The 26,914-nt window shown below is 40.8% G+C and overlaps 5 protein-coding genes across 8 annotated transcripts; 4 read left to right on the top strand and 1 right to left on the bottom strand.

Annotated features, from left to right (window-relative positions):
* Window positions 1–867: 867 nt before the first annotated feature.
* On the top strand, window positions 868–2,825 carry LOC135140052 (fatty acyl-CoA reductase wat-like). Of its 2 annotated transcripts, none has more exons than XM_064070445.1 (6): window positions 868–901; window positions 954–1,160; window positions 1,206–1,713; window positions 1,870–2,062; window positions 2,109–2,360; window positions 2,419–2,825. In XM_064070445.1, the coding sequence occupies exons 2-6, from the start codon at window positions 963–965 to the stop codon at window positions 2,807–2,809; spliced, it is 1,542 nt and encodes a 513-aa protein (XP_063926515.1). In that variant the 5' UTR covers window positions 868–901; window positions 954–962; the 3' UTR covers window positions 2,810–2,825. The 2 variants fall into 2 exon arrangements, with proteins under 2 accessions (XP_063926515.1, XP_063926517.1); XM_064070447.1 differs by having other exon boundaries at window positions 895–913.
* A 3,632-nt stretch (window positions 2,826–6,457) lies between these two features.
* On the top strand, window positions 6,458–8,403 carry LOC135140112 (fatty acyl-CoA reductase 1-like). Its single transcript, XM_064070527.1, has 5 exons — window positions 6,458–6,660; window positions 6,707–7,214; window positions 7,425–7,617; window positions 7,665–7,916; window positions 8,013–8,403. The coding sequence occupies exons 1-5, from the start codon at window positions 6,460–6,462 to the stop codon at window positions 8,401–8,403; spliced, it is 1,545 nt and encodes a 514-aa protein (XP_063926597.1). The 5' UTR covers window positions 6,458–6,459.
* A 4,939-nt stretch (window positions 8,404–13,342) lies between these two features.
* On the top strand, window positions 13,343–14,739 carry LOC135140031 (serine protease inhibitor 42Dd-like). 2 transcript variants are annotated; one of them, XM_064070409.1, is made up of 4 exons: window positions 13,343–13,456; window positions 13,503–14,294; window positions 14,341–14,476; window positions 14,585–14,739. In XM_064070409.1, the coding sequence occupies exons 1-4, from the start codon at window positions 13,352–13,354 to the stop codon at window positions 14,701–14,703; spliced, it is 1,152 nt and encodes a 383-aa protein (XP_063926479.1). In that variant the 5' UTR covers window positions 13,343–13,351; the 3' UTR covers window positions 14,704–14,739. The 2 variants fall into 2 exon arrangements, with proteins under 2 accessions (XP_063926479.1, XP_063926480.1); XM_064070410.1 differs by having other exon boundaries at window positions 14,341–14,480.
* LOC135140030 (cytochrome P450 4C1-like) lies at window positions 14,607–16,564 on the bottom strand. Its single transcript, XM_064070408.1, has 7 exons — window positions 16,317–16,564; window positions 16,081–16,272; window positions 15,848–16,033; window positions 15,732–15,801; window positions 15,558–15,684; window positions 15,128–15,503; window positions 14,607–15,080 (listed from the first exon to the last, which is right to left on the bottom strand). Exons 1-7 carry the CDS (start codon window positions 16,486–16,488, stop codon window positions 14,731–14,733), a joined length of 1,473 nt encoding a protein of 490 aa, XP_063926478.1. The 5' UTR covers window positions 16,489–16,564; the 3' UTR covers window positions 14,607–14,730.
* An 8,265-nt stretch (window positions 16,565–24,829) lies between these two features.
* On the top strand, window positions 24,830–26,712 carry LOC135140133 (fatty acyl-CoA reductase 1-like). 2 transcript variants are annotated; one of them, XM_064070550.1, is made up of 5 exons: window positions 24,830–25,081; window positions 25,128–25,635; window positions 25,753–25,942; window positions 25,990–26,244; window positions 26,305–26,712. In XM_064070550.1, the coding sequence occupies exons 1-5, from the start codon at window positions 24,884–24,886 to the stop codon at window positions 26,693–26,695; spliced, it is 1,542 nt and encodes a 513-aa protein (XP_063926620.1). In that variant the 5' UTR covers window positions 24,830–24,883; the 3' UTR covers window positions 26,696–26,712. The 2 variants fall into 2 exon arrangements, with proteins under 2 accessions (XP_063926620.1, XP_063926619.1); XM_064070549.1 differs by having other exon boundaries at window positions 25,750–25,942.
* The last annotated feature ends 202 nt before the right edge of the window (window positions 26,713–26,914 follow it).

Here is a 26,914-nt window from a genome sequence, read left to right as displayed (position 1 = left end):
GAAATCTAATGTGAAAAAAAACATAAGAGGCATCCAGTCGTCACGTTTCCGATAGCGAGGGAAGTACTGTCTAAACTCTTTAGATCAATTATTTTGATTTTCCCATTTTTCCATTTCTCAATTTTTCAATGTTTCAGTCTAGGATTTTTTCACTGTTTCGATTCTTTAATTTGCCTTCCATTTTTAGGTTTTTCAATATTTCAGCTTTGGAATTTTGCAATATTTCGTTTCTTCAATTTTTCAAATTTTTGATATTGTGTTTTCTCGGTTTATAAATTTTTCGATATTTTAATTTTTTAGTTTTTAAAGTTTTAGGTTTTTAGATTTCTCACTATCCCGACTTTTCGATTTTTCAGTTCCATGATTTTTCAATTTGTCGAATTTTTAAATTTTTGATTTTTTGTTCTCGATCATTCAATTTTCTAAGTTTTCAGGCTTAGATTTTTTTTGTTGTTCAATTCTTGGATTTTTAAAATTTTTGTTTTTTAAATTTTCCTATTTATCAACTTACTGGGATTTCAATGTTTTGATTTTTTGACTAGTAGCACGACTGAAAACACCTCGAGACTTGATTGAATTTTGCTTCTTGGGCTTCAGCATTTATAGGGATTGTAGCCCATTTTTTTGTTTCCCGCGATTTTAGAGTGTAATGAAAAGGTCTAATATACCTACTTACGATTCCCCGGGGGTGCGTCGACCCTATTATTCGGTTTTTTCAGCTGTATCACTCGGTTACTATGTGCAGTCAAACAATGCAAACATATTTTAATTGAATCAGTTTTGATTTAATCCGGGTCAACTTTTTGCATTAACCTTGGCGTATGCACTTTTTAACTTTGTCAAACCATCGTCTGCTTCCTTCACAGTTGAACTTCGACGGTGAAAACATATTCTTCCTTAGGTACACTTATTTGTAAGTACACCGAAAAACAACTGATAAATTTTCTGAAAAGATCAAAACAATGGTTGAAGTACCCACAATTACCGAATTCTACCGCAACAAAACCATCTTCATAACCGGTGGAAGTGGTTTCATCGGAAAAGTCCTCGTCGAGAAGCTCCTTCGATCGTGTCCAGACCTGAAGACCATCTACTTACTCTTGAGAGAAAAAAAGGGTCGAGCTCCGGAAGACAGGATCAAAACCATCACCGATTTACCAGTAAGTCGTCTCTTCATTAGTTTTCCTTTTCTAACACATGTGTAGCTCTTTGACGTACTCAAATCGAAAAACCCCGATTTTCGGAACAAAATTAAGATCGTCGTTGGCGATGTGCGGGAGCTGGATTTGGGGTTAAATCTTCAGGAACGTCAAACCTTGATTGATGAAGTGAATGTCGTTTTCCATGGAGCGGCGTCTGTGCGTTTCGACGACAGCTTAACTGATGCAGTCATCATGAACACGAGAGGGACTAGGGAGGTTGCTAAATTGGTACTAGAGATGAAGAATTTGGATGTTTTTGTTCATATTTCGACGACTTATTGCAACAGCGATCGAAAGGTGGTCGAAGAAAGATTCTATCCTGCTGTTGCCGAATGGGAGAAAACTATAGAAATAGCGGAAAACATAGATAGACATACTTTGAACGTATTGACCGAAAAGTATATACATCCGCAACCAAATACTTATACTTTTGCGAAGTCCTTGGGCGAGCACGTAGTCTACGATATGTGTAACGGAAAAATACCTCTTGTTGTGTATCGACCTTCTGTTGGTGAGTATAATAAGTTGTATAATTATTCACAAATGGTAATCAGTTCAAAAAAATTTCCTTCTAATTTTGAGCACTTGAAGTTATCAAACGAAATTAGCTCTAACATACTCTCGACAAACAAAAATCTCAGATTGATTTTTACCCATGTACCAATAGTTGTCAGCACAGACCTCGAACCCATCTCAGGTTGGATCGACAATTTCAACGGACCCGTAGGACTCATGGTAGGCTGTGGGAAAGGCGTAATGCGCACCACTTACTGTGATCCTAACAACATTATAGACTATGTGACAGCTGACATTACAGTGAAGGCAATCATCATATCATCATGGAAGCAAGCTACATACAAGTATATTTTGACTGTTTTCCTTCATGGAACTTAAATCAGTTTCCAGAGACGCAAGCCAGAGGATCAACGCATCATTCTACAACGGCAGTAACAACGGTTTGAAAAACGTAACTGTAAAAACCATTCTCGATATGGGCAAGGAAATATGGAACGAATGCCCCTTCGAGAACATTTTGTGGTACCCTCATTGCAGAATCACCACCTGCTACTACAATTATTTTTTTCAAATGATCCTTTATCAACTCATTCCGGCTTTGTTCATTGACGGCATACTTATACTAATGGGCAAACGACCGATGTAAGTGTAAAAATAAAATTTTAGAAATATATGTTTGTGTTTTTCCTGTTGATTGCAGGCTGACTAAAATTCAAAGGAAAATTCACGCTGCAACTGTAGCTCTGGCTTACTTCTCACACAACAACTGGACGTTTGTTAACGACAAAGTATATAATTTGCAGCACGAGCTGTTACCTGCGGATGTAGACAGTTTTTCCTACAAGGAAAAGGACATACATATTTACACATATTTGTTTAACTCTGTTGTAGGTGGTAAAAAGTACCTTTTAAAAGAAAGTGATGATGTCACCAAGGCGAAGAAACATTATCTGAGAATGTGGGTGTTGGCAAAAATTGTCAACTTCTTGTGGTATTTGGGGCTGTTTTGGCTCGTATTTATTAAAACTGGGATCGTTTCCCTTGTGTTTGATGTGTACAATGACGTAATTTTGTATTTTACAAGTGATTAAATTGTATAGTCACGTTTTGTGTATTTTACTTACTCCAATTTTTTTAAATCCACCGATTAGGTTAGGATTTTAATCGTTAACTGGTTCTAATACAATTTAGCAGACATTAGATTTGTTTGGACAAACACTGAGTCAGGACTCGTTTGATTTTGCTTATCTAATTAAGAGTAAGGTTTCTGGATGCTAATACTTAAGTGTTACATTATAACACTTGTTAATTCTTCACACAACTGACAGGGGATTTAAAGATTTCTTTCTTTAGACAGTTGACTTTGTTGTTATCATCATATAATTATTACATTACCGAGGTACTTTCGCGCAACGTTAAAGATTACATCACCGAGACATTTCCTTGCAACGTTAAAGGTTACATCATCGAGGCATTTCCTCGCAACGATGACTGGATATTTTTGTGTTTATTTATTATGTGCTTTGTTTGGGGTAAGCAATTCACGATATTATAAACTCTCAGAGCTAATTGTTTTAAGTAACCAATCACTTGGAACAATACGTAATTTAACTTAATGTAAACTCTTTGTTTGAATCGTTGATAAAGTGTGGCAAATACTAATCTCATGTAAATTTGGTAGCTTTGCAATTTTTCACCTCATACAATATTTCTCTATCTCATAATTTTAACCTCAGTAATTTTCTTTGTTGTATAATTTTAATTGAGCGTAAATTTCTTTCGTTCCTTTGGGAAGAAGAACAGAAAGCTGCGAGGTGCAGTGCTAGAGATACTTCAAACCTTATCTGACGAAAATATGAGCAAATATAGTGCCTTAACTACTGCTCTAGAACTGCGATTTGGAGATAAACATCTAAAGAGAGTTTTTGCTTCCCAACTACAGACAAGAACACAGAAAGTTGGAGAATCTCTACAAGAATTTGCAGCAGATGTCAAGAAAATGGTACGTCTAGCATACCCCGAAGCACCACCGACTATTCAGGAGAGGCTTGCGACAGAAACCTTCATAGATGGCGTTCGCGACGTTGAATTTAAGAAGGTCTTACAACCATCAACGTATCAGGCATCATCTTAAGCCTTGATTCGTGCGCTGGAAGTGGAGGCGGTGTACGGCTCCTCAAGAACGTGCTACAAAGTCAGCGTAGCAGAACGAGAGAAAGAAGAAAACAACAAGATGGAGAAGCTGCTGGAAAAAAAGCTGCCGCAAATAGATGACCTTATTCGAAGACTGAAGAATGATGTATCTCGTAAGCAAAGCATGAAATGGTATAGGAATGGGCGCCAGGGACGTCTCAAACGTGATTGTCGTGCTCGATTACCAGTTCCAAGAAGAAGCACACCACGGAGTTCTCACCGAGATGTAAAAGGAGCCAGTACTCTGGGGAATGGGTTCACTGGTGAGAATTAGGCCGCCAGCGAAGTAAAAATAAGAAGTGTCACCAGAGGTAGTGGTTCAACGGTACCGGGGAAGATTTATGAAAATCCAGCAGCAATCACCATCGATACTGGCGCTGAGGTATCAGTTGTACGTAAAAAACTCGTGAGAGCTGAAGATGTAGAACCTATACCCGAAACGATAAGATTGAAAACTGTAACTGGAGAGTCGACGCCGATCTTGGGCGAAGCAGAGGTAGAAATCTGTGTTGGTGAGCTGAAAATAAGACATCGGGCTCTCGTGGCTAGCATGGAAGACGACTTCATTTTGGGAATGGATTTGATTAGCCGCCATGGATTGACAATTGATCCGGTGAGGAAAGTTCTACGTTTTGGAAATGAAGAGTTCAAGCTGAACCAGCATTGTATTGAAGCGAAGCCTGCAAGATTGGTCGCTTATCAGTTCTGCAAACATTGCGACGAGGTTGAGCAGCCGAAAGCACTGTTTAACCGCAGGAAGAAAGCGGTCGTAGAAGATGATGAATGGACTACCGCTTGGTGTAGAAAGGACCAGGAGGAAGACAAGGATATTGGGCCGCTCCTCAGATGGAAAGAAGATGGGATGGAACAACCTGGCTGGTCGGAAATATCAGGCGAGTCACCTTCTTTCGAGGTGTTATGGGCGCAATGGGACTCCTTGCGAGTCGAGCCTGGGAAAGTCCGGATGGAAGACATGTCAGTATGCAGGTGGTGGTCCCAGCCACTAGAATCGAGGAAGTACTTCGAGAGATGCATAATGGGACTTCTGGTGCTCATTTTGGAATCAACAAGACGCTTTCAAAAATTAGGGAGAGATTCTACTGGGTCCGTTGCCGGCAAGACGTCGAGAGCTGGTGCAAGACTAAGGCGAGAGGTTCGATGCAACCACAGAACGTCGGCTCGCCTTTTGGAAGAACTGCAAGAGAAGTAGCGGGTCCTCTCCCAGTGCCCGAAGAAAGGAACAAGGACATGAAGAAGGTCAAAGGTTACGACGATGGCCTACAGGAGAAGCTCTATAAGGATAGAGTGGCGACTGGTAGAATGAAGACACGTTACGATCTTCGGAACAACTCAGTAGGGTTCCAGGCGGGAGATTTGGTATAGCTTTATAACCCCCGAAGACGGAATGGTCGTTGCCCGAAGTTGTCATCAGACTGTGAAGGTCTCTATACTGTCGTGACGAGGATCAACGATGTCGTCCACAGAATCCGACGAGGGCCGAAGAGGAAAATGAAGATTTTTTACTTAGGGGCCTCATGAAATACAACAGCAGCGCCGTTGACGTTTCTGATCGGGACGATCAGAACTAAGGAGGAGGCAGTGTTACGAAATAAACCCATAACCGCCCCGGTGCGAAGCCTATGAGTTTTACTAGTATGTATGTCGATGAACGGAGACTCATCGACGGCCGAGCGGCGGGCGCCTAAAGACAAGTCTGGAGCCGGTTACCGGCAGTCTCGAAGCGGCGTCCAGGGAAGTCTCGAAGCGGAGTCGCGATGGATGTTCGTGAAAGATCTCGAACGGAGAAGTATAAATTTCAAGAGAAGCGACCGTCGGGAATAGATTATTCAGCCAGTGGAGACAGTCAAGAGCGTCCAGTGAAATTCGCCGGACTAATTTCTGTACATATTCGTTGCAATAGTTAGTAGTGTAATTCGAGTTAAAGAAATAAATCGTTGAGTTTTACCTACGCCCGATTAATTATTGGCCCGTCAAACGTAACAATATTATCATATTCTGTGTAGTTTAAATTTGAACATAGATTCGTGTACTTAGATGATTAAAACAATGTAATTGTTTCAAGTCCCGGGGTAATGTTAGTATTCTCTACAATTCAACATATAGTTTTCCATCGATCTTCCATGCATTCCGCACTGATTTCTCTAACTAACATTTTAACTGATGCTCGACTTCCTCTTTTATTTTGTCATCCATTAAGACCATATTTCTCGGAAAATATTCATTGCATACCACAGAAAAATGTCACATTTTTAAACTTAAATTACATACAAAATAGTGTCAATGTGTCAGAACAAAACTAAATTTGCATGCAAAACATAGGGATAAAGTTAATTTAAATTGCAACTGTTTTGAATTAAATGCTTTGATTTAATATAGGTTAAGTTTTCATTAACCTTATTGCACTTTTTAAAGAAGACAAACCGCACTTGCAATTATTTCCCTTCGCCGGTGAAAAGAAATTCTTCCGGTTATTACCTGTTTGTGACTACATAGAACAAGAACACACAAATTTTCTAAAAAGTACAAAATGATGGTTGAAATACCCACAATTCCTGAATTCTACCGCAATAAAACCGTCTTCATAACCGGTGGCAGTGGTTTCATCGGAAAAGTCCTCATCGAGAAGCTCCTTCGATCGTGTCCAAACCTGAAGACCATCTACTTACTCTTGAGAGAAAAAAAGGGTCAAACTCCTTACGAAAGAGTCAAAACCATCATCGATTTGCCAGTAAGTCGCTCTCTTCATCAGTTTTCCATTTTTAATCCGTGTTTAGCTCTTCGACGTACTCAAATCAAAAAACCTTGATTCTCTGGACAAAATTAAGACCGTCGTTGGCGATGTGCGGGAGCTGGATTTAGGGTTGAATCTTCAGGAACGACAACTGTTGATCGATGAAGTGAATGTCGTTTTTCATGTAGCGGCGTCTGTGCGTTTCGACGATAGCTTAACTGATGCTGTCATCATGAACACGAGAGGGACTAGGGAGGTTGCTAAATTGGTACTAGAGATGAAGAATTTGGATGTTTTTGTTCACATTTCGACGACTTATTGCAACAGCGATCGAAAGGTGGTCGAAGAAAAATTGTATCCTGTTGTTGCCGAATGGGAGAAGACTATAGAAATAGCGGAAAACATAGATAGACATACTTTGAACGTATTGACCGAAAAGTATATACATCCGCAACCAAATACTTATACTTTTGCGAAGTCTTTGGGCGAGCACGTAGTCTATGATATGTGTAATGGAAAAATACCTCTTGTTGTTTATCGACCTTCTGTTAGTGAGTATAAATGTCATATGATCATTTGCAAAATATAGATATTTATAGTATTAGTATTATTGGCAAAGTTTTGAGATAAGGTCATCAATTTTTTGGGGGGAATAAACAGATTTATTTTGATTAGCAAGTGTTGACTGATCATATTTTTCGCATTTTAAATAGGATTTATCCGGCAAAAATCTCAGATTGATCTTAACTATCTGCCAACAGTTATCAGCACAGACATTGAGCCCTTTTTTGGTTGGGTCGACAATTTCAACGGTCCCGTAGCTCTCATTGTAGGTTACGGAAAAGGCATACTGCGCACACTTTACTCTGATCCCAACAACATGATGGATTATGTGCCAGCTGACATTACAGTGAAGGCGATTATCATATCATCGTGGAAACAAGCCACATACAAGTATATTTTGTCTGGTTTTCTCCACAGAACTTATAAATCAGTTCCAGAGACGCGAACCAGAGACTCACTGCATCATTCTATAACGGCAGTAATAACGGTGTGAAAAACATAAATGTCCAAACCCTACTGGATATGGGACAAAAAGTATGGAACGAATCACCCTTCGATTCCGTTTTATGGTATCCCAAAATCAAAATCACCAACTGTTACTACAGTTATATTTTTCGAATGATCATGTATCAACTTGTTCCGGCTTTGCTCGTCGACGGCTTGCTGAAACTAATGGGCAAACAACCGATGTAAGTATCGTATGAACGTTGCTTGCACCACCATAAAATTTTAGAACGGTATCCTCCAAATATATATGTATTTATGTGTTTTTTTTTTAATCGCAGGATAACTAAAATCCAGAGGAAGATTCACGCTGCGTCTATAGCTCTAGCTTACTTCACACACAACAACTGGACGTTTGTTAACCACAAATTTTTGAATTTACAGGACGAGTTGTTGCCTGCAGATGCCCACGATTTTAGGTTCCAGGAGTTCGTCACACCGATGTATCCATTTTTGCTTAATTGTTCTGTAGGTTTAAAAAAATATCTTTTAAAAGAAAGTAACGATGCCGACAAAGCGAAGAAAAATATGCTGAAAATGTGGGTGTTGGCACAATTTGTCAATTTTTTGTGGTATTTGGGGTTGTTTTGGCTTGTATTTATTAGAATTGGGATTGTTTCCGTCGTATTTGATATGTATAACGATATAATTTTGTATTTTACAAGTGATTAAATTGTCTAGTCACGTTTTGTGTTTTTTACTTACTCCGTCAATTACAAACCAATTTTGCTGACTATTTTGCATACAATGACGTCATTCCATTGGTGATGGGGATAAGTAGCCAAACTTTAGTTAGTATTTAACCATCTACATGATATTCCTAATATACATACAAAATATGAAAACCATCGGTCCAGTAGTTTCGGAGATTACTTATCTAATAAGGATGGATACAAATAGAGAGACAGACAGACATATGGAAACGGGAAACCATTGTTTTCGTACTCTAGAGGTCATGACACGTGGAAAAAACATGAAAGTGGCGGCAATTCGGCCAATGGATTCGATTACTATACTTCCTTAACTTACGCTAGGGAAGTAAAAATCTCGGGGACTCCTTGTGTCTTATTTTTGAAGTAGTTTTAAAGAATCTCGGGACCCCTTTTGGTTTATTTTTGAAATAGTTTTAAAGAATCTCGTGGAACACTTCTGTCTGGTTTTTGATGTAGTTTGAAAAAATCTCGTGGAGCCCTTGTGTTTGGTTTTTGTCGTGGTTTTAGAGAACCTCGGGGATCTGTTTTGTTTTGTTTTTGAACTAGGTTTAAAGAATCTCGAGGGTCCCTTTCGTATTGTTTTTGAAGTAGTTTAAAAGAATCTCGGGGACCCGTTGTGTCTGGTTTTTGAAGTAGTTTAGAAGAATCTCGGGGGTCCCTTTTATTTTGTTTTTTAAGTATTTTTAAAGAATGTCGGAGTCCCTTTTGTTTTGTTTTTGAAGTAGTTTTTAAGAATGTTGTGGACAGATTTTATTTTATTTTTGAAGTTGTTTTAAAGAATCTTGGGGAGCCCTTGTGCCTGGTTTTTGAAGTAGTTTGAAAGAATCTCGGGGGTCTCTTTTGTATTGTTTTTGAAGTAGTTTAAAAGAATCTCGGGAACCCGTTGTGTGGTTTTTGAAGTAGTTTAAAAGAATGTCAGGAAGCCCTTGTGACTGGTTTTTGAAGTAGTTTGAAAGAATCTCTGGAGTCCCTTTTGTTTGGTTTTTGAAGTAGTTTTAAAGAATGTTGGGAGTCCCTTTTGTTGTTTTTGAAGTAGTTTCAAAGAATCTCGAGGACCCGTTGTGTCTGGTTTTTGACGTAGTTTAATTGAATCTGGGGGGTCCCTTTTGCTTTGTTTTTAAAGTACATGAGATTAAAAGACTCTCGGAGACCCCTTGTGTCTGGTTTTTGAAGTAGTTTAAAAGAATCTCGGGGATTCCTTTTGTTAGTTTTTTAAGTACAGTAACGGTCATTTCTACGGAACCACTCGATAAAAAGTCAAGTTGGTAGCCCTGTCATCTAGTACTTTACGCCGAACGCGGTTGGTAGCGGTAGTTGACATGGCAATCGAAACTAGCACAACACGAATGTTTCGGTTGCCCTCAGCTGTGCCTCATTGTATCCCGTGCAGACTGTATGTTCTGTTCATATATTTATTAAAATAAAATATCCACATTGACAATGGAGCTATCTAACCCGTCAAATTTTTGACACATATGTTTTCCCCCAGAAACCCGTCAAGGTCACTTACACCAAACAAATTTTGAAAATTTACACTAGGAAGTGATTCTATAGAAAAGATCGCGACTTTAGATTTAAAGAATCTCGGAGATTCCTTATGTTTTGTTTTTTAAGTAGTTAAAGAATGTCGGGGGGGCCTTGGGTCTGGTTTTTGAAGTAGTTTGAAAGAATCTCGAGGGTTTGTTTTGTTTTGCTTTTGAAGTAGTTTTAAATAATTTCGGGGGTCCCTTTTTTTGTTTTTGAAATAATTTTTAAGAATCTAGGGGACCCCTTTTATTTTGTTTCCGAAGTAGTTTAAAAAAATGTCGGGTACCCCTTGTGTCTGCTTTTTGAAGTAGTTTGACAGAATGTCGAGAACCCGTTGCATCTTGTTTTTGAAGTAATTTTAAAGAATCTCGAGGGTCCCTTTTGTATTGTTTTCGAGGTAGTTTTTAAGAATTTCGGGGACCGCTTTTATTTTGTTTTTGAAGTAGTTTAAAAGCATCTCGGCGGTCCCTTTTGTTTTGTTTTTGAAGTAGTTTGAAAGAATCTGGGGGCCCTTTTGTTTTGTTTTTGAAGTAGTTTAAAAGGATCTCGAGGACCCGTTGTGTCTGGTTTTTGAAGTAGTTTAGAAAAATCTAGGAGGTCCCTTTTGTTTTGTTTTTGAAGTAGTTTTTAAGAATAACGGGGACCGCTTTTATTTTCTTTTTGAAGTAGTTTAAAAGAATCTCGGAGACCCGTTGTGTCTAGTTTTTGACGTAATGTAGAAGAATCTCGGGGGTCCCTTTTGTTTTGTTTTTGAAGTAGTTTTAAAGGATCTCGGGAATCTCTTGTGTTTTATTTTTGAAGTAGTTTTAAAAAATGTTCGGGAGCCCTTGTGTATGGTTTTTGAAATAGTTTAAAAGAATCTCGAGGACCCGTTGTGTCTGGTTTTTGAAGTAGTTTAGAAAAATCTCGGGGATCCCTTTTGTCTTGTTTTTGAAGTAGTTTTAAAGAATCTCGGAGACAACTTGTATCTTGTTTTTGAAGTAGTTTTGAAAAATCTCGAGGATCTTTTTTGTATTGTTTTTGAAGTAGTTTAAAAGAATCTCAGGGGTCCCTTTTATTTTGTTTTTGAAGTAATTTTAAATAATGTCGGGGTCCCTTTTGTTTTGTTTTTGAAGTAGTTTTTAAGAATTTCGGGGACCGCTTTTATTTTGTTTTTGAAGTAGTTTTAAAGAATCTCGGTGAGCCCTTGTACTTGGTTTTTGAAGTAGGTTGAAAGAATCTCGAGGACCTTTTGCATCGTGTTTTTGAAGTAGTTTTAAAGAATCTCGGGGGTCTCTTTTGCTTTGTTTTTGAACTAGTTTGAAAGAATCTCGGAGCCCCTTTTGTTTTGTTTTTGAAGTAGTTTAAAAGAATCTCGGGGCCCCTTTTGTTTTATTTTTTGAAGTAGTTTTAAAGAATGTCGGAGGTACCCTTTTGTTTTGTTTTGCAGTAGTTTTAAAGAATCTCGGGGATCACTTATGTTTTATTTTTGAAGTAGTTTTAAGGAATGTCGGGGCGCCCTTTTGTATGGTTTTTGAAGTAATTTCAAAAAATCTCGGAGCCCTTTTTGGTTTGTTTTTGAAATAGTTTAAAAGACTCTCGGGGACTCGTTGTGTCTGGTTTTTGAAGTAGTTTAGGAGAATCGCGGGGGTCTCTTTTGTTTTGTTTCTAAAGTAGTTATAAAGAATGTTGGGGGTCCCTTTTGGTTTGTTTTTGAAGTAGTGTTAAAGAATCTTGGGGAGCTCTTGTGCCTGGTTTCTGAAGTAGTTTGAAAGAATCTCGAGGACACCTTCTATCTAGTTTTTGAAGTAGTTTTAAAGAATCTCGTGGGTCCCTTTTGGTTTGTTTTTGAAGTAGTTTAAAAGACTCTCGAGGACCCGTTATGTCTGATTTTTGAAATAGTTTAGGAGAATGGCGGGGATCACTTTTGTTTTGTTTTTAAAGTAGTTATAATGAATCTCCGGGGTCCCTTTTGTTTTGTTTTTACAGTAGTTTTAAAAAATGTCGACGGTCCATTTTGTTTTGATTTTGAAGTAGTTTTAAAGAATCTCGTGGGTCCCTTTTGTTTTGTTTTTGAAGTAGTTTGAAAAAATCTCGGGGCCACTTTTGGTTTGTTTTTGAAGTAGTTTAAAAGAATCTCGGGGACCTATTGTGTCTGGTTTTTGAAGTGGTTTAGGAGAATTTCGTGAGTCCCTTTTGTTTTGTTTTTGAAGTAATTTTAAAGAATGTCGAGGAGCCCTTGTGTATGGTTTTTGAAGTAGTTTGAAAAAATCTCGGGGCCACTTTTGGTTTGTTTTTTAAGTAGTTTAAAATAATCTCGGGGACCTATTGTGTCTGATTTTTGAAGTAGTTTAATTGAATCTGGCAGGTCCCTTTTTTTTTGAAGTAGTTTAAAAGAATCTCGGGGGTTCCTTTTGTTTGTTTTTGAAGTAGTTTTAAACAATCTCGGGGATCCCTTATGTTTTATTTTTTAAGTAGTTAAAGAATGTCAGGGAGCCCTTGGGTCTGTACTTGGAAGTAGTTTGAAAGAATCTCGAGGGTTTGTTTAGTTTTGTTTTTGAAGTAGTTTTAAAGAATGTCGGGGGTCACTTTTGTTTGTTTTTGAAATAGTTTTTAAGAAGCTCGGGACACCTTTTATTTTGTTTCTCAAGTAGTTTAAAAAAATGTCGGGTACTCCTTGTGTCTGGTTTTTGAAGTAGTTTGACAGAATCTCGAAGACCCCTTGTATCTTGTTTATGAAGTAATTTTAAAGAATCTCGGGGCTCCCTTTTGTATTGTTTTAGAAGTAGTTTGAAAGAATCTCGTGGACCCCTTGTGCCTGGTTTTTGAAGTAATTTGAAATGATCTCGGCGTCCTGTTGACAACTATTTTTAAGTTGTGGCTAATCTTAGGGAGATATGGAAAACAGGTCGACTTGACACAATGATCAATAAATTTGAATGATTTTGAAGTTGCAGTTGCAACAACACCAAAGGCAAAATTTTGACCAACCAGAATTTTTAATTCGACTCATAGAACTATCAAATGTAAAAACTCTGAAATTTTTACCCTGTTACATCTTCTAATCTTCTTAGAAAAACATATCCCAAAAACAAAAACTTCTATTACGAAATCTGTTTGCACTGTCAATCATTTCGTTTCGTGTTCCGATATTCCGCACTTGAACAAATTCCTTTAAATCTCCACGCGTCAAAACAACAAGACAAACAAAGAGTTACTTCATCACAAAAGTGACAAAATAAGCAGAAAACCGGATTAAAGGCATTAACACCTGATTGATCGTTACTTAGTGTTTGAGTGATGACCCAAAAACGCACAAAATTCAAATTTTTTTGATAAGATTGAAAGTATAAAAGACCAGTGTTGAAAAACCAAAAGCAGACAAGCGAAGCCCAGTCAAGATGAACACTATACTCTTTCTCCTGTCTTTGGCCCTATTTGCCAATGGTGCAGACGTCAACGACTTAGTCGACGGCAACGTCAAACTGTCTTCAGCTTTATATACTGTAAGTACTTCCAGTCCCCAATCAAGCGTTACTATAGTCGTTCTAGAACCTCGCTACGCAATATGGACTATCGTCACCATTCCACGTGGGCCCGGCCACTGTAGAATCAGTCCTTGCGGCCACACAATCCGGCGCCAAAGGAGCAACCGCTGAAGAAATCAGAACCGGCATCTTCCTCCCGAACACCACCGCAGACACAGAAGCCGCAATCAAAGACCTCTTATCGACAATCAACGCCAGTATAACCAACGCCATGTTCGTGGAGCCGTCATACACCATAACCGACGAATACAAAACCACCGTCACTGACACCTACCAAACGTCCCTCGAAAACCAAACCTACATCGATCCTGCTGCAGCCATGACAAATTTGAATCAATGGGCTGCCAACCACAGCGACAACCAATTCGTCACCGGTTTCATAAACTCCGACTTCGCCAAAACCACGAAAACCGTCCTCATCAACAACTTCCTCATGGACAAAGCCTGGGCGAACCCGTTCTCCACAGACCAAACCATCTCAGGAACCTTCTACTACTACAACGAAGACAAAAGCTCGTACACGCAAACCGTGTCCATGATGACGCAAGGTCCGATTCTGTACAACTACCTCGAAAGCGAAGAACTAGATGCCAAATTTTTGGAACTGCCTTTTGATGACGGAAGTACCACTTTCACTATAGTGGTTCCAAACGCGAAAGACGGCCTGATTGAGCTCGAACAACAAATCGACAAGGTTTTGGCCACCACGGATTTCGGTCAAGAGTACGTGCAAGTGTCGCTTCCTAAGGAAAGCTACAAGGTTGAGCACACTCCTCTGGTCACTCCTCTCCAGGCGGTAAGTTAGTGGTAGCTTTGGAAAGTAAGGTTAGGTTGGGTTTTAGCTTGGAGTGCAAAGCATCTGGAGCAATAGCGCCGATTTGAGTGGACTGGCGGGCGTTCCCGGGGAGCTACGAGTCGACAGAGTTCTACAAAGTTCTTACATAAATGTTAACGAGGCTGGGGCGGAAGCAATTGTTGGTTTGTAAATCGCAACTGGTAGGGATTTAGTGGAAAAGCGGGCTAGGATTATTGTTCTAGCCCAGTTTTCCCAGGTGTGGTTTGTGGTAGTAATGGGTTTTTTTTCAGACGCTTCGGTTGAATTGAGGGTTACTGAGCAGCACACCGTGGTTGCTGACCATCCTTTTCTATTCTATATTAAATACAAAGGGATAATTGTGTTTGTAGGAAGGCGCGTTAAATATTAGAATGTAAATTGTTGTAAATATATGACTTTACAAAGATCTTTTTTCTAGTATAACATTTTGTCCCTTCAGACACCTAGCCGACACGTCTACCTTTATTTCAATCTCAGAAATTTCTTTATAACTGGTTGCAACGACTTTGTAGTGTCTTAAAATTGTCGCCAAAACGGTTTTCAACGACATCATGGCATACTTAGGTCCTAGACATTTTCGAGCACCACCACTAAAGGGTACAAACGCGAACGGATGCCTTTTGACGGTTTCACTCGGTAGAAACCTGTCTGGGTCAAATTTGAGAGGGTCAGGCCACACTTTACTGTCTCGATGGATGCAAAGAATGGGGATATAAACTGAACTACCTTTTGGAAGGACGACGTCATCTAAAATACACGTTTAGTTTGTACAAACGATCAAATCCAACACCCACCTATAGCAAGATCTTCGTAAAGATGTCGTCCGACTATCGGAGCAACCGGGAAAAGCCTCAAGGTTTCTTTAATGACACGTTCGAGGAGTGGTAGATGTTGTAAATCTTCCACAGTGACGTCCCTTTCGCTGTCACCAAAAACAAAATCTAGTTCTGCGAATACTTGAGTCTGTGTCTTCTGGTGCATTGCTAGGAGGATGAGAACGTACCCTAGTGTGAGCGCAGTTGCATCAGCACCTGCTATTAAAATTGCTTGGGTTTCTTCAGTGGTCATTTGTTCGTCCCATGTTGGTTCACTTTGTTCCAATTTTAACATGTGGTTCAAAAAATTTGGCTCGTCGAGGTACGACTTTTCACGTCTTTTAGGACTGACGATCTAGAATTAATTGCTCATAATAATAGGACGTTATTTTGGGACAAATTTGCGTACTTTATCCACCAAGCGGTGAACGTCTTCTAATATAGCACTCGTTTCTCTTGCAAAAGACGACAAGTTCCACAGAAAATCGGGGTAAAGGAAGATGTTGGCTATGCGCAAACAACCAAGTTCTCCCAATCTAGAAAAATACTTTTACTGAAGACAAAATTTTTCAAGCGTGAATACCTCGCTGTCCATAGAATCAAATCGGGCCCATTGTTCGTCATACATTCCAAATCAGCACCCATGGTTGTACCTAAACCGAACAATTTAGCCAGAACATTGACATTTTTACTGTTTACCACAAAGAATATCCGTCATGCACAGCGCAAAGATTGGAAACGTATCAATGAAACCCTTGTCGAGACTTTCTTCGAGTTTTTTGACCAAGATTTTTGAGTAAGTAGCAAAAGTGTCGACGTATGAGTTTAAAATTTGCTGGTTTAGGGTTCCTCCTAAGAACTTTCGGTGCATCCTCCACTCGGAAACTGGCAACTATTAAATGAGGTGAATTCACAAGTCAGTTTATACTAACCTGGTAAAGTAAGAAGTCCTTTTCCGAAAACCGGATTCAAGAACTTCATAGTCAACATTTTTTCGGAACAGCTATTGAGAATTAGTTTGACGTGTTCAGGCTTTGTAGCCACGAAGTATAGTTCAGAGCCCATCCAGAGTTTGTAAAAACGCCCATATTTGATTTTTAGACGCATAAAAGTGTTCAAAATGTCTTAAAAGATGGTTAAAATGGGAAAAGATTATGAAAATACTTACTTTGAGTGTGGCCGAAAAGGACATACGAACTTCCAACTATGGGGAAAGGGGTAGGTCCCTTTACTTTAAAAGCCCAGTAGTAAAGATGTCTTTTTTTCCATGCCTTCAACACCAAGAAAAAGCAAAGACAACAAGTCGCTGAGATGTAGATGTTTTCAACGTAGCTAGCCATCGGGACTTGATGAAAATTGACGGAATGCTTCTTTAATAACGGAATGATTATTTAAAAAAGTTTCAGCTTCAATTAAAGTTTATACGCCGATAATGTCACAAGTGGCTATTTCACCATAAAAAAGTTACATTAAAACTGATCGTATATTACAATATTCAAAACATTCGCTTGTTACCGTGCCGACTGCATTAATTTTTTTTATGTTATTGCAGTTTTATTAGTACCGAAATTTATAACAACAACAAACAACAATAATAATGTTTGTAATTTTAAAAACAGTAGACTATTCAAATATATTTAACGACTAAATTTTTTTGACCATTGCATTTTTGTTCGAAAAAATAAAACGCGATCCTAAACTACAATAGCCAACCTTAAACAACCCGGGAGAAAAAACCTCAGGGTCAAAAAAGGGAGTACAGTCTTCAACTTCCATACCTCCGGTAGCACAAAAACAAAAGAGGATGATGAGGCAGGAGACCACCTCTAAAGAACATAGCTACAGGGAGGTAGGAGACAGACATCTTGAACAGTGCCTGGCATCGGGAAGACAAGCAACCACTTTTAGGGGCATCAAGTACAGAGGGAAAATCCTAAGGATAACCTGTAAAGACGAGACGTCTCAGGAACTTAACGTGGTCCCCTTGGCTGAACTACCAAGGCTGGTCAGGGGGGCCCTGTGGATACAGAGGTAATATTTCGCCGCCTAGAGGGTCAGAACCAATGGGCTCGCTTTAAAAATGCCTTCTTTTCCATGACGAGGCCAAACCCGAGGCTGCCTCCTCAGGCAACCTCTTTGTGTTTAGTCTTGGGATGGATGAGGTCAAAACAATCAGGGAGAGAGAGGGCAGGATCAACTATATGCTGTCTTTTCTCAACCTGAAACTTAAGGGGAAGGTGGCGTCGACTCAGGAAGGGCAGATTCCTATGGAAGAGGCAGAAACCCCAGGGGATGAAGCCTCTACCAGTGTAGGCGGGCCCGCCTGAGACATAATCCTCGTGTCCCCGAAGACAGGTATAAGATTTTTGGTTACAGAGATGAGCTGTAGCAGATAAATTTTGTGTACTGGTAATAACATCCGTGTACTTACCACAGGGAGCACATGAACCATGTCCAACATGGGAGATGGCGAACTTGGTGAACCACTGTGACACCGGAAATATAACGCTCATCGTTGGTACCAATGCAAATGCCCACTGGGGCGTCCAGGGAAGTCTCGAAGCGGAGTCGCGATGGATGTTTGTGAAAGATCTCGATCAGACAAGTATGGGTTTAAATAGAGGCGACCGTCGGGCAGGAATGCATTCAGCCAGTGAAGACAGTCAAGAGCGCCGGAATAATTTCTGTACATATTCGTTGCAGTAGATGGTAGTGTAATTCGCGCTAAAGAAATAAATCTTTGAGTTTTACCTACGCCCGATTTATTATTCGCCCGTCAAACGTAACACTGGTGTCAGAAGTGGGATCAATTATGACATAAATCAGGATTCGAATTTGGTTGGTGCTACTAGGGGAGACCGGAACAAAGTGAACTTTCGAGAAAATTCTCTCCCGCGGTAAGAGTGGAATAACCGAATTAGACTTTCATCACCTTTCATCACCTGACACCGAAGCGAAATCCTCCAAGTCGTGCGAAATGAAGTGGACGAGGTGAGAACTGAAATGGAAAACAAGATCAAGGAGCTCGAAGAAAGGTTGCAAACACCACGACCTACAATTACGACCCCTGCAGAATTCAGTCAGGTTAGAGTTCAACCCCCTATTTTTGATGGGCAGACGTCGTGGACTACTTATCAGAAGCAATTTAAAGCTGCGGCCTTGTCGAATAGCTGGAATGACCAACAGAAAGCGACCGCTTTGGTAGTAGCACTACGAGGTGCGGCCCTAGAGATTCTACAGACATTATCAGAAGAGAACCAGAAGGACTATACCGCCTTGGCGACCGCCCTCGAACTCAGATTTGGAGATGAACACCTCCGGCAAGTTTTCGGAGCGCAGCTTAATTCTAGGATTGAGAAAAGTAGTGAATCTATTCAGGAGTTTGCGGCAGATGTTAAACGTTTGATACACCTCGCCTATCCTGAAGCTCCGCAAGACTTCCAAGACAGACTGGCAGCAGAAACCGTCGTGAACGGGGTAAGAGATAGTGAGTTAAGAAGAGTCCTGCAGATCTCCGGGTTCAAGAAACCATCCGAGGCGCTGATTCGAGCGTTAGAAAAGGACGCCGCATACAACAGCTCACCTCCTTCCAACGTTAAGATACGAGGTATCGGGGTTGAGGACGAAGTAAACCCTATTCAAGAGAGTCTCGATAAAATGAATGAGAACTTTGAGAAATTCACTCGCGAAATCAAGACGGGCAGTTCTAGACAACATGGAGGGCGCCTAGAATGTTACAGGTGTGGGCGTCAAGGGCATATTAGGAGGGATTGCCGTGTTAGATCGCCAGCGCCGATGAGGAGATCGCAGTCGCGACCTCCTCTACATCAGGAGCAGGAAAACTAAAGGCAGTCGGTAACTGGGGGCGCGTACTGGCTGCCAAAAGAGAAGCCCCAACGACTATAATGGTTAGAAGTATCGCGGGGAGCGTCGATAGTCCGACAATCAGCGAAAAAATCAATGGACGGGAATCGAAGATCATCATCGACACAGGAACCGAAATGTCCCTTGCACGCAGATCCAGGTTACAAAATTGCCAGATTAAGTCAGTATGTACCACCACGAATGTGAAGACGGTCACGGGAGAAACAACACCGGTTCTGGGTGCAGCGGTGGTGAGTGTAGAACTCGGTCGACTCCGAATAAGGCATGAAGTTCTGGTGGCGGAAATCGCAGACGATTTCATTCTGGGTATGGACCTAATCAGCCGGTATGGTTTAATGATCGATCCAGAACAGAAAATTCTGCCTTTCGGAGCCGAAGAATTTGTGCTGGGACGTCCGAATGTGGAAGCTGCAACGGTCAGACTAGTGGTCTGTCAGACAACGAAAGTAGATGGTAATGCAGAAGTCATCGTCCCCGCCAGAGCAGAGACGAACCCCGGATACAGTTTGGGGATGGTGCAGCCGCCACGTGACTCGACCCACAAGCTCCTGATCGCGAGCACCCTAGTCAAAACCGATCGTGACATACCCTTACGTGTGGCAAACGTGTTTCCCAATGCAGTCAATATTAGAAAAGGGGAGATTATTGGAATGTGTGAACCAGTCGCCCGGGTGTTGAACTGCGAGGAAGAAGACATTGAGAATGAGTCTAAGGAAGCGGATACCAAAGGCTTGGAGGCAAGTGGGAGCAGCTGTCTGCTCGTGAGAGAAAACTGGCCAAAGGACTCATTCGTAGGCACCGTAATGTCTTTGCTTCAGAGGAGAAACCATTCGGGAAGACCAACATCGTAGAACACCGAATAAACAATGATGACACGCAACCGATCCGTCAGGCTCCTCGAAGACTACCCCTAGTCAAACAAGAAGAAGCTACAAGACTCGTGGACAACATGTTGAGAGATGGGATAATTGAAGAATCCAACAGCGCGTGGTCATCTCCAGTAGTCTTGGTTACCAAGAAGGACGGGCCTATCCGATTTTGCGTCGATTACAGAAAACTGAACGACGTCACGAAGAAAGACAGTTACCCCCTTCCTCGAATAGACGATACCTTGACGACCTTATCCGGCTCGGCGTGGTTTTCGACCTTGGACTGGCAAGTAGGCTTGCACCCGGACGACAAAGAAAAGACTGCGTTCTCCACCGGAAGTGGCCTCTATCACTTCACCGTTATGCCCTTCGGATTATGTAATGCGCCAGCAACATTCGAGCGGCTGATGGAGATGGTGCTGAAAGGATTGACATGGAAGACTGTCTGGTATACCTGGACGACGTTATGATTATGGGCAAAACGTTTGACGACCATCTGAAGAATCTCGAGGAGGTGCTAGAACGAATGGAAAACGCTCGTTTTCAACTAAATCCCAAGAAATGGTCGCTCTTCCAGAAAAGAGTCGAATTCCTGGGCCATATCGTGTCGGAGAAAGGAATAGAAACCAACCCGACGAAAGTTCTTGCTATCCGGAATTGGCCCATACCAAGAGACAAGCATGAACTACGAAGTTTCTTGGGACTCTGCACATATTACCGACGATTTGTAGAAGGGTATGCCGACATCGCAGCACCGTTACACCAACTGACGGAGCAGAAGGCGACTTTCAAGTGGAGCAGTACATGTGGGATGGCCTTTAAGAGACTGGAGACGGCTTTGTGCACGAGCCTCATTTTGGCTTACCGCAGGGACAAAGGATACCTCGATACTGATGCGAGCAACTCGGGAGTTGGGGCCGTATTGTCGCAGATACAAGATGGGGAGGAAAGGGTTATCGAATATTTTAGCAAATTACATTCCAAACCAGAGAGAAATTACTGTACCACAAGGAAGGAACTGCTAGCCATTGTCAAAGCCGTCAACCACTTCCACAAGTATCTATACGGACAGGAGTTTCTGATTAGAACCGACCACGCTGCCCTCTCCTGGCTACTGCGGATAAAGAATCCCGAGGGCCAAGTAGCGCGTTGGCTGGAAAGACTACAGCAGTACCACTTTAGGATCAAACACCGAGCGGGTCGACTTCACAACAACGCTGACGCTTTGTGAAGACCTCCGTGCGGAGAGTGCAAGCACTGCGACAGGATCGACGCGGAAGAAGGGAACCTGTCTGTTCGTCGGACGATTTTTGAGCAAGATGAAGAATGGACAACGGCGCGGTTAAAGCGTGAACAAGAAGCAGACGACATAATCGGGCCAATACTAAAATGGAAGGAGGAAGGAGTCGAACGACCCGGCTGGGCAGAATTGTCCGACCAATCCCCCAGTTTGAAGGCGTTATGGACCCAATGGGATTCCTTGGTCATGGAAAATGGGCTCGTGAAGCGAAAGTGGGAGAGTCTTGATGGGCGTACCTCTAAGACGATGCTGGTACTCCCCAAGGTAAAGGTTTCCAAGGTCTTAGAGGAAGTTCATGCCGGAACATCTGGAGCCCACTTCGGAGTGAACAAGCCCTTGTCGAAAGTTGGTGTCGCAAGTGTACGACGTGTGCGGCCAGCCAGGGTCCTCATACTAGGGCGAGGGGAAAAATGAAGAAATATAATGTTGGGGCACCTTTCGAAAGAATTGCCATCGATGTGGCCGGTCCGTTCCCTGTAACAAACGACGGCAACAAGTTTATCCTTGTGGCCAGCGACTACTTCAGCAAGTGGCCAGATGCCTATGCCATTCCAAATCAGGAAGCCGTCACGGTCGCGAAAGTACTGGTTGACAATTGGATCAGTAGATTTGGCGTCCCCTTGGAACTTCACTCAGACCAGGGACGCAATTTCGAATCCAACGTCTTCCAAAAAGTGATGCAGCTACAGGGAATACGCAAGACAAGGACAACGCCGCTACACCCACAGTCCGACGGCATGGTGGAAAGGTTCAATCGGACTATGGAGCAACACCTTTCGAAAGTGGTAGAAGAGCACCAAAAAGATTGGGACCAGCACCTTCCACTATTCCTGCTGGCCTACCGCGCAGCTATCCACAACACCACGGGTCAAACACCTGCTCACGTTGTATTTGGGAAGGAATTGCGGCTGCCCTGTGAACTAGTCTTTGGATTGCCATCCGAAGAACCAATGGAAGTACGTGACTACGTGGACGAACTGAAAGAGAAGTTGGTCAAGTTGGAGGCAAGACTGGGCAGTTCCTCCTGCGGAGCGGAATGAGCAGACTTTGCCCTATCTTGTTACCAATGCTTCCGGGGTATCTGGCTTTCAGGTACATGCCGAGTGTATGGCGAAAAGTAAAGCTTATCTTTATACGTAAGCCAGGACGACAAATCCTATAGACCAATTCGCTTAACATCATTCTTGTTGAAATCGCTAGAAAGACTAAGCGAAAAAGTGATTCGGGAGACTGCTTTAAGCAAGGAACCTCTATATCCCAACCAACATGCCTATAGAGTGGGCGATGGAGAACAAACTCTCCACATTAGGACGTTCTTGGATATTGAAGGAAGGTTCGATAAAACGACCTTCAAAAACATAGGACTAGCCCTACAAAAGCACAATCTGAACCCTTCTCTGAGTAGGTGGGTGACCGGTATGCTGACGAATATGGAAGTACTGATTAATATAGGTGGCATTGATATCAAGGCTGTTGTAGATAAGGGATGTCCCCAGGGAAGAGTACTCTCTCCTGTACTATGGGATACTGTCGTTGACAGGCGTCGTCTGAATGATCTTGGCTACCACACAATTGGATATCCAGACGATCTTGTCATTTTGCTAACAGGAAAAAATGCAGATACATTATGTGCAATAATGCAAGCTGCAGTAACAATAGAGGAGACATACCCATACCTGAATCCTGTTCACTAAGAAAAGAAAAATTGGCACACTACAGATGCCAAAAATATTTAACACACAACGCTTCAACTTTCGGACGAAGTCAAATAGCTGGGAGTTGTATTGGACTGGCGACTGAATTGGGAGAAGCTCTTTGGCAAGTCGTAGGGTGGTGGAAAAGTCTTGGGGCTTAAACCCCAAGATCGCCCTCCGGATCTACACGGCATTAGTCAGACTGGAGCTGTGCTACTGTGCTTTAGTTTGGTGGCCTAGAGCCAGACAAAAACAACAGATGTGCAACTTGAACACGTTCAGAGAATGGCGTGTCTCAGTGTTACAGGAGCAACGAGAAAGTATCTTGACGGAGGTGTTCAACAGAATACCCTTGTTAAGGATGGGTTGTGACCCAATGGGCACAAAATTAATATATGAGAAGACACATAGAATATTAGAAATGTCGCCAACTGAAAAATAGATTGAGTCCCAGCCACTCGCATTAGACGATTTGGAAACTCATCCTATAAACGCCCATTAGCTACCCCTCGAAATTCTTCGCCAGGCCCTAATGGTATCCCTCCGTCTTCCTCAAATATCTTTCTCCACTTGGAAAGCCGATTCTGTTGAAAATCTTCACTCTAGTCTGGCAAACTCGTCAGTTTCCGCATATCTGGTGCCAAGCGGTTATACTACCGTTCGTAACACGGCAAAAGCCCAAAAGTGATGTAAACTCCTGTCGGCTTATATCATGTACCTAGAGTACGAAAAAATTTCCGTCTGTCTCCCAACCGTCAGTAATAGACAGATAAACTTCGAAACTAAGAGCTTTTTTATTTAGCTTTTTAAAATTCTAATTTGCACAACGTTTTAACACAAAACCCATGTATATTTTCATACACCCTGTAAATACAAAGTGAAAATGAGGTCTATAACTCCTATAAAATACTTTCAACAAACATAAAACACAACAGTTCTGGTCTTGTATCTTCAAGATCACGCCAGCTCACACTTGACACTCAGTGTTCATACTATGTCAAACATAAATGTTCGCGACTGACGTAATGTCATATCAAAATCAGCGTCGCCAACCGCACGACGTATATCGTGTTCTAGTGGATGCCAAAAAGTTTTCATCAGTGGCTCGCTACTTGTAACAACTAACGCGTCTTGTAATAAGAAAGATGACCAGACTGGTGCCAAACATTGTCTATTGAAATATAACCATTGTTTGATAATTTTAGGAATATTTTCACTACAGTGATTATCAATTTTTTGACATGAATATTCTTTACAGGTTATCCATTGTCTTTTTGACACCTGTGCAATTATATCACGAGCAAAAATAAAGCGTTTTTTGCTTTCATTATCATGTAAACTATTGAAGCCCAAATAGCGTAGCATTTCATAATAGGTCCATTTTTTAAAAAACATTTATTTAATAAATTTTACAGATGACCATTAACATTCTACATAGACAAAATGCATAAATTGCATATATCAACTTGTTTCGACTTTGGTCGTCGACAATATGCTCAAACTAATGGGCAAACGATCGATTTAAGTATCGTAAAAAATGTATAAGAATAAGGTAACATTTTCGTTATGACTTCTTTAAAGATACTTATTTATTAGAGATTTACCAAATTTGATAAACGTACTATATATTTGATATATTGTATTTTTTGTGATAACTGTTACAAAAATTCTCACATTAACTACATCAACACAGAATACAAATTATGTTCGAGATCCCCTCAGCAAGACATAAAAACATCACCTTGAATGTTATATATTCCACAGCCAACAAATTCAAAAATATCGTTATTTAGCGATTTAATAATTTCGGTTGCAACTGCTTTGATTACATTGTTTCCATTTAATGCAGGTCAAAACTTTGCATTAACCTTCGTCTTACTTACGTCTACACTTTTTACTTTTTGCAAACAGTCTTGCACTTATTTCACAATCTTCCTTAGTACCTACACTTAGTTGTGAATACACAGAACAAGAAAAGTTAAAAACGATGGTTGAAATACCCACAATTCCAGAATTCTACCGCAATAAAACGATCTTCATAACCGGTGGAAGTGGTTTCATCGGAAAAGTCCTCGTCGAGAAGCTCCTTCGATCGTGTCCAGACCTGAAGACCATCTACTTACTCTTGAGAGAAAAAAAGGGTCAAACTCCTGAAGACAGAATCAAAACCATCACCGATTTACCAGTAAGTCGCTCTCTTCATCAGTTTTCAATTTTTAATCCGTGTTTAGCTCTTCGACGTACTCAAATCGAAAAACCCCGACTCTCTAAACAAAATTAAGATCGTCGTTGGCGATGTGCGGGAGCTGGATTTGGGGTTAGATCTTCACGAACGACAAGCGTTGATCGATGAAGTGAATGTCGTTTTTCATGGAGCGGCGTCTGTGCGTTTCGACGATAGCTTAACTGATGCTGTCATCATGAACACTAGGGGGACTAGGGAGGTTGCTAAGTTGGTACTAGAGATGAAGAATTTGGACGTTTTTGTTCATATTTCGACGACTTATTGCAACAGCGATCGAAAGGTGGTCGAAGAAAGATTGTATCCTGCTGTTGCCGAATGGGAGAAGACTATAGAAATTGCAGAAAACATAGATAGACATACTTTGAACGTATTGGCCGAAAAGTATATACATCCGAAACCAAATACTTATATTTTTGCGAAGTCTTTGGGTGAGCACGTAGTCTACGATATGTGTAATGGAAAAATACCTCTTGTTGTTTATCGACCTTCAATTAGTGAGTATAAATAAGTCACTTAAACAGTACTTGTCTTTGAAACAGCCAAAAACATAAAATTAACCTTGGCAAATAAACATCTCAGACTAATTATTCTTAACTATCTGTTAACAGTAGTCAGCACAGACATCGAACCCATGTCGGGTTGGATCGATAATTTCAACGGTCCCGCAGGTCTCATTGTAGGCAACGGGAAAGGCTTAGTGCGCGTACTTTACTCTGATCCTAACAACATACTGGATCATGTGCCAGTTGACATTACAGCGAAAGCGATTATTATATCATCGTGGAAACAAGCCATAAACAAGTATATTTTGTCCGTCTTCTTACGTAGAACTTATAAATCAGTTCTAGAGACCCAAACCAGAGACTCACCGCTTCATTCTATAACGGTAGTAGTAATAACGGTATGAAGAGCATAAGTGCAACAACTCTAAACGAATGGAGTAAGAAAATATGGAACGAAACACCCTTCGATACCGTTTTATGGTACCCCAACACCAGAATCACCAAGTATTACTACAGTTATTTTTTTCTAATGATGATTTATCAACTTGTTCCGGCTTTGCTCGTCGACGGTTTGCTTAAATTAATGGGTAAACGACCGATGTAAGTATCATAATCAATATAAAATTTTAAAAGGATTTGTTTTTCTGATTATTATTACAGGCTGACTAAAGTTCAGAGGAAGATTCACGCTGCGTCTATAGCTCTGGCTTACTTCACACACAACAACTGGACGTTTGTTAACGACAAATTTTATAATTTGAAATACGAATTGTTGCCTGCAGATATCGACAGTTTTTCATACAAAGACGACATCACACCGATTTATACATATATGTGTAACTATGTTGCAGGTGCTAAAAAATATCTATTAAAAGAAAGTGGCGATGTCGACAAAGCGAAAAAAAATATGCTGAAAATGAGGGTGTTGGCACAAATTGTCAATTTCTTGTGGTATTTGGGGCTATTTTGGTTCATATTTAGTAAAAGTGGAATCGTTTCCCTCGTATTTGATATGTATAATGATGTAATTTTGTATTTTACAAGCGATTAAATTGTACATGTTCGCAATTGTCATTTCTAAACTAGTGTTGCTAACCACACGATGTATGTGGTGCTGAGGCAAAATTCAAAACGTTTTCATCAGTGGCTCGGTACTAAAAACTGACTGGCTTTGTTACAAAAAAAATCACGGGAGTAGGAACACTCATTGTCTATTACAGTAACACCATTGTGTGATAATTTTGAGAATAGCTTTTACTATCGTGATAAT

Source organism: Zophobas morio, unplaced genomic scaffold, assembly GCF_036711695.1.
Source record: "Zophobas morio isolate AGI-343-1 ecotype UQ-CSIRO unplaced genomic scaffold, CSIRO_AGI_Zmor_V1 ptg000038l, whole genome shotgun sequence".
NCBI lineage: Eukaryota > Metazoa > Arthropoda > Insecta > Coleoptera > Tenebrionidae > Zophobas > Zophobas morio.
Note: the sequence above shows the minus strand (reverse complement) of the source record. Positions and strands in the feature narration are given on the sequence as shown.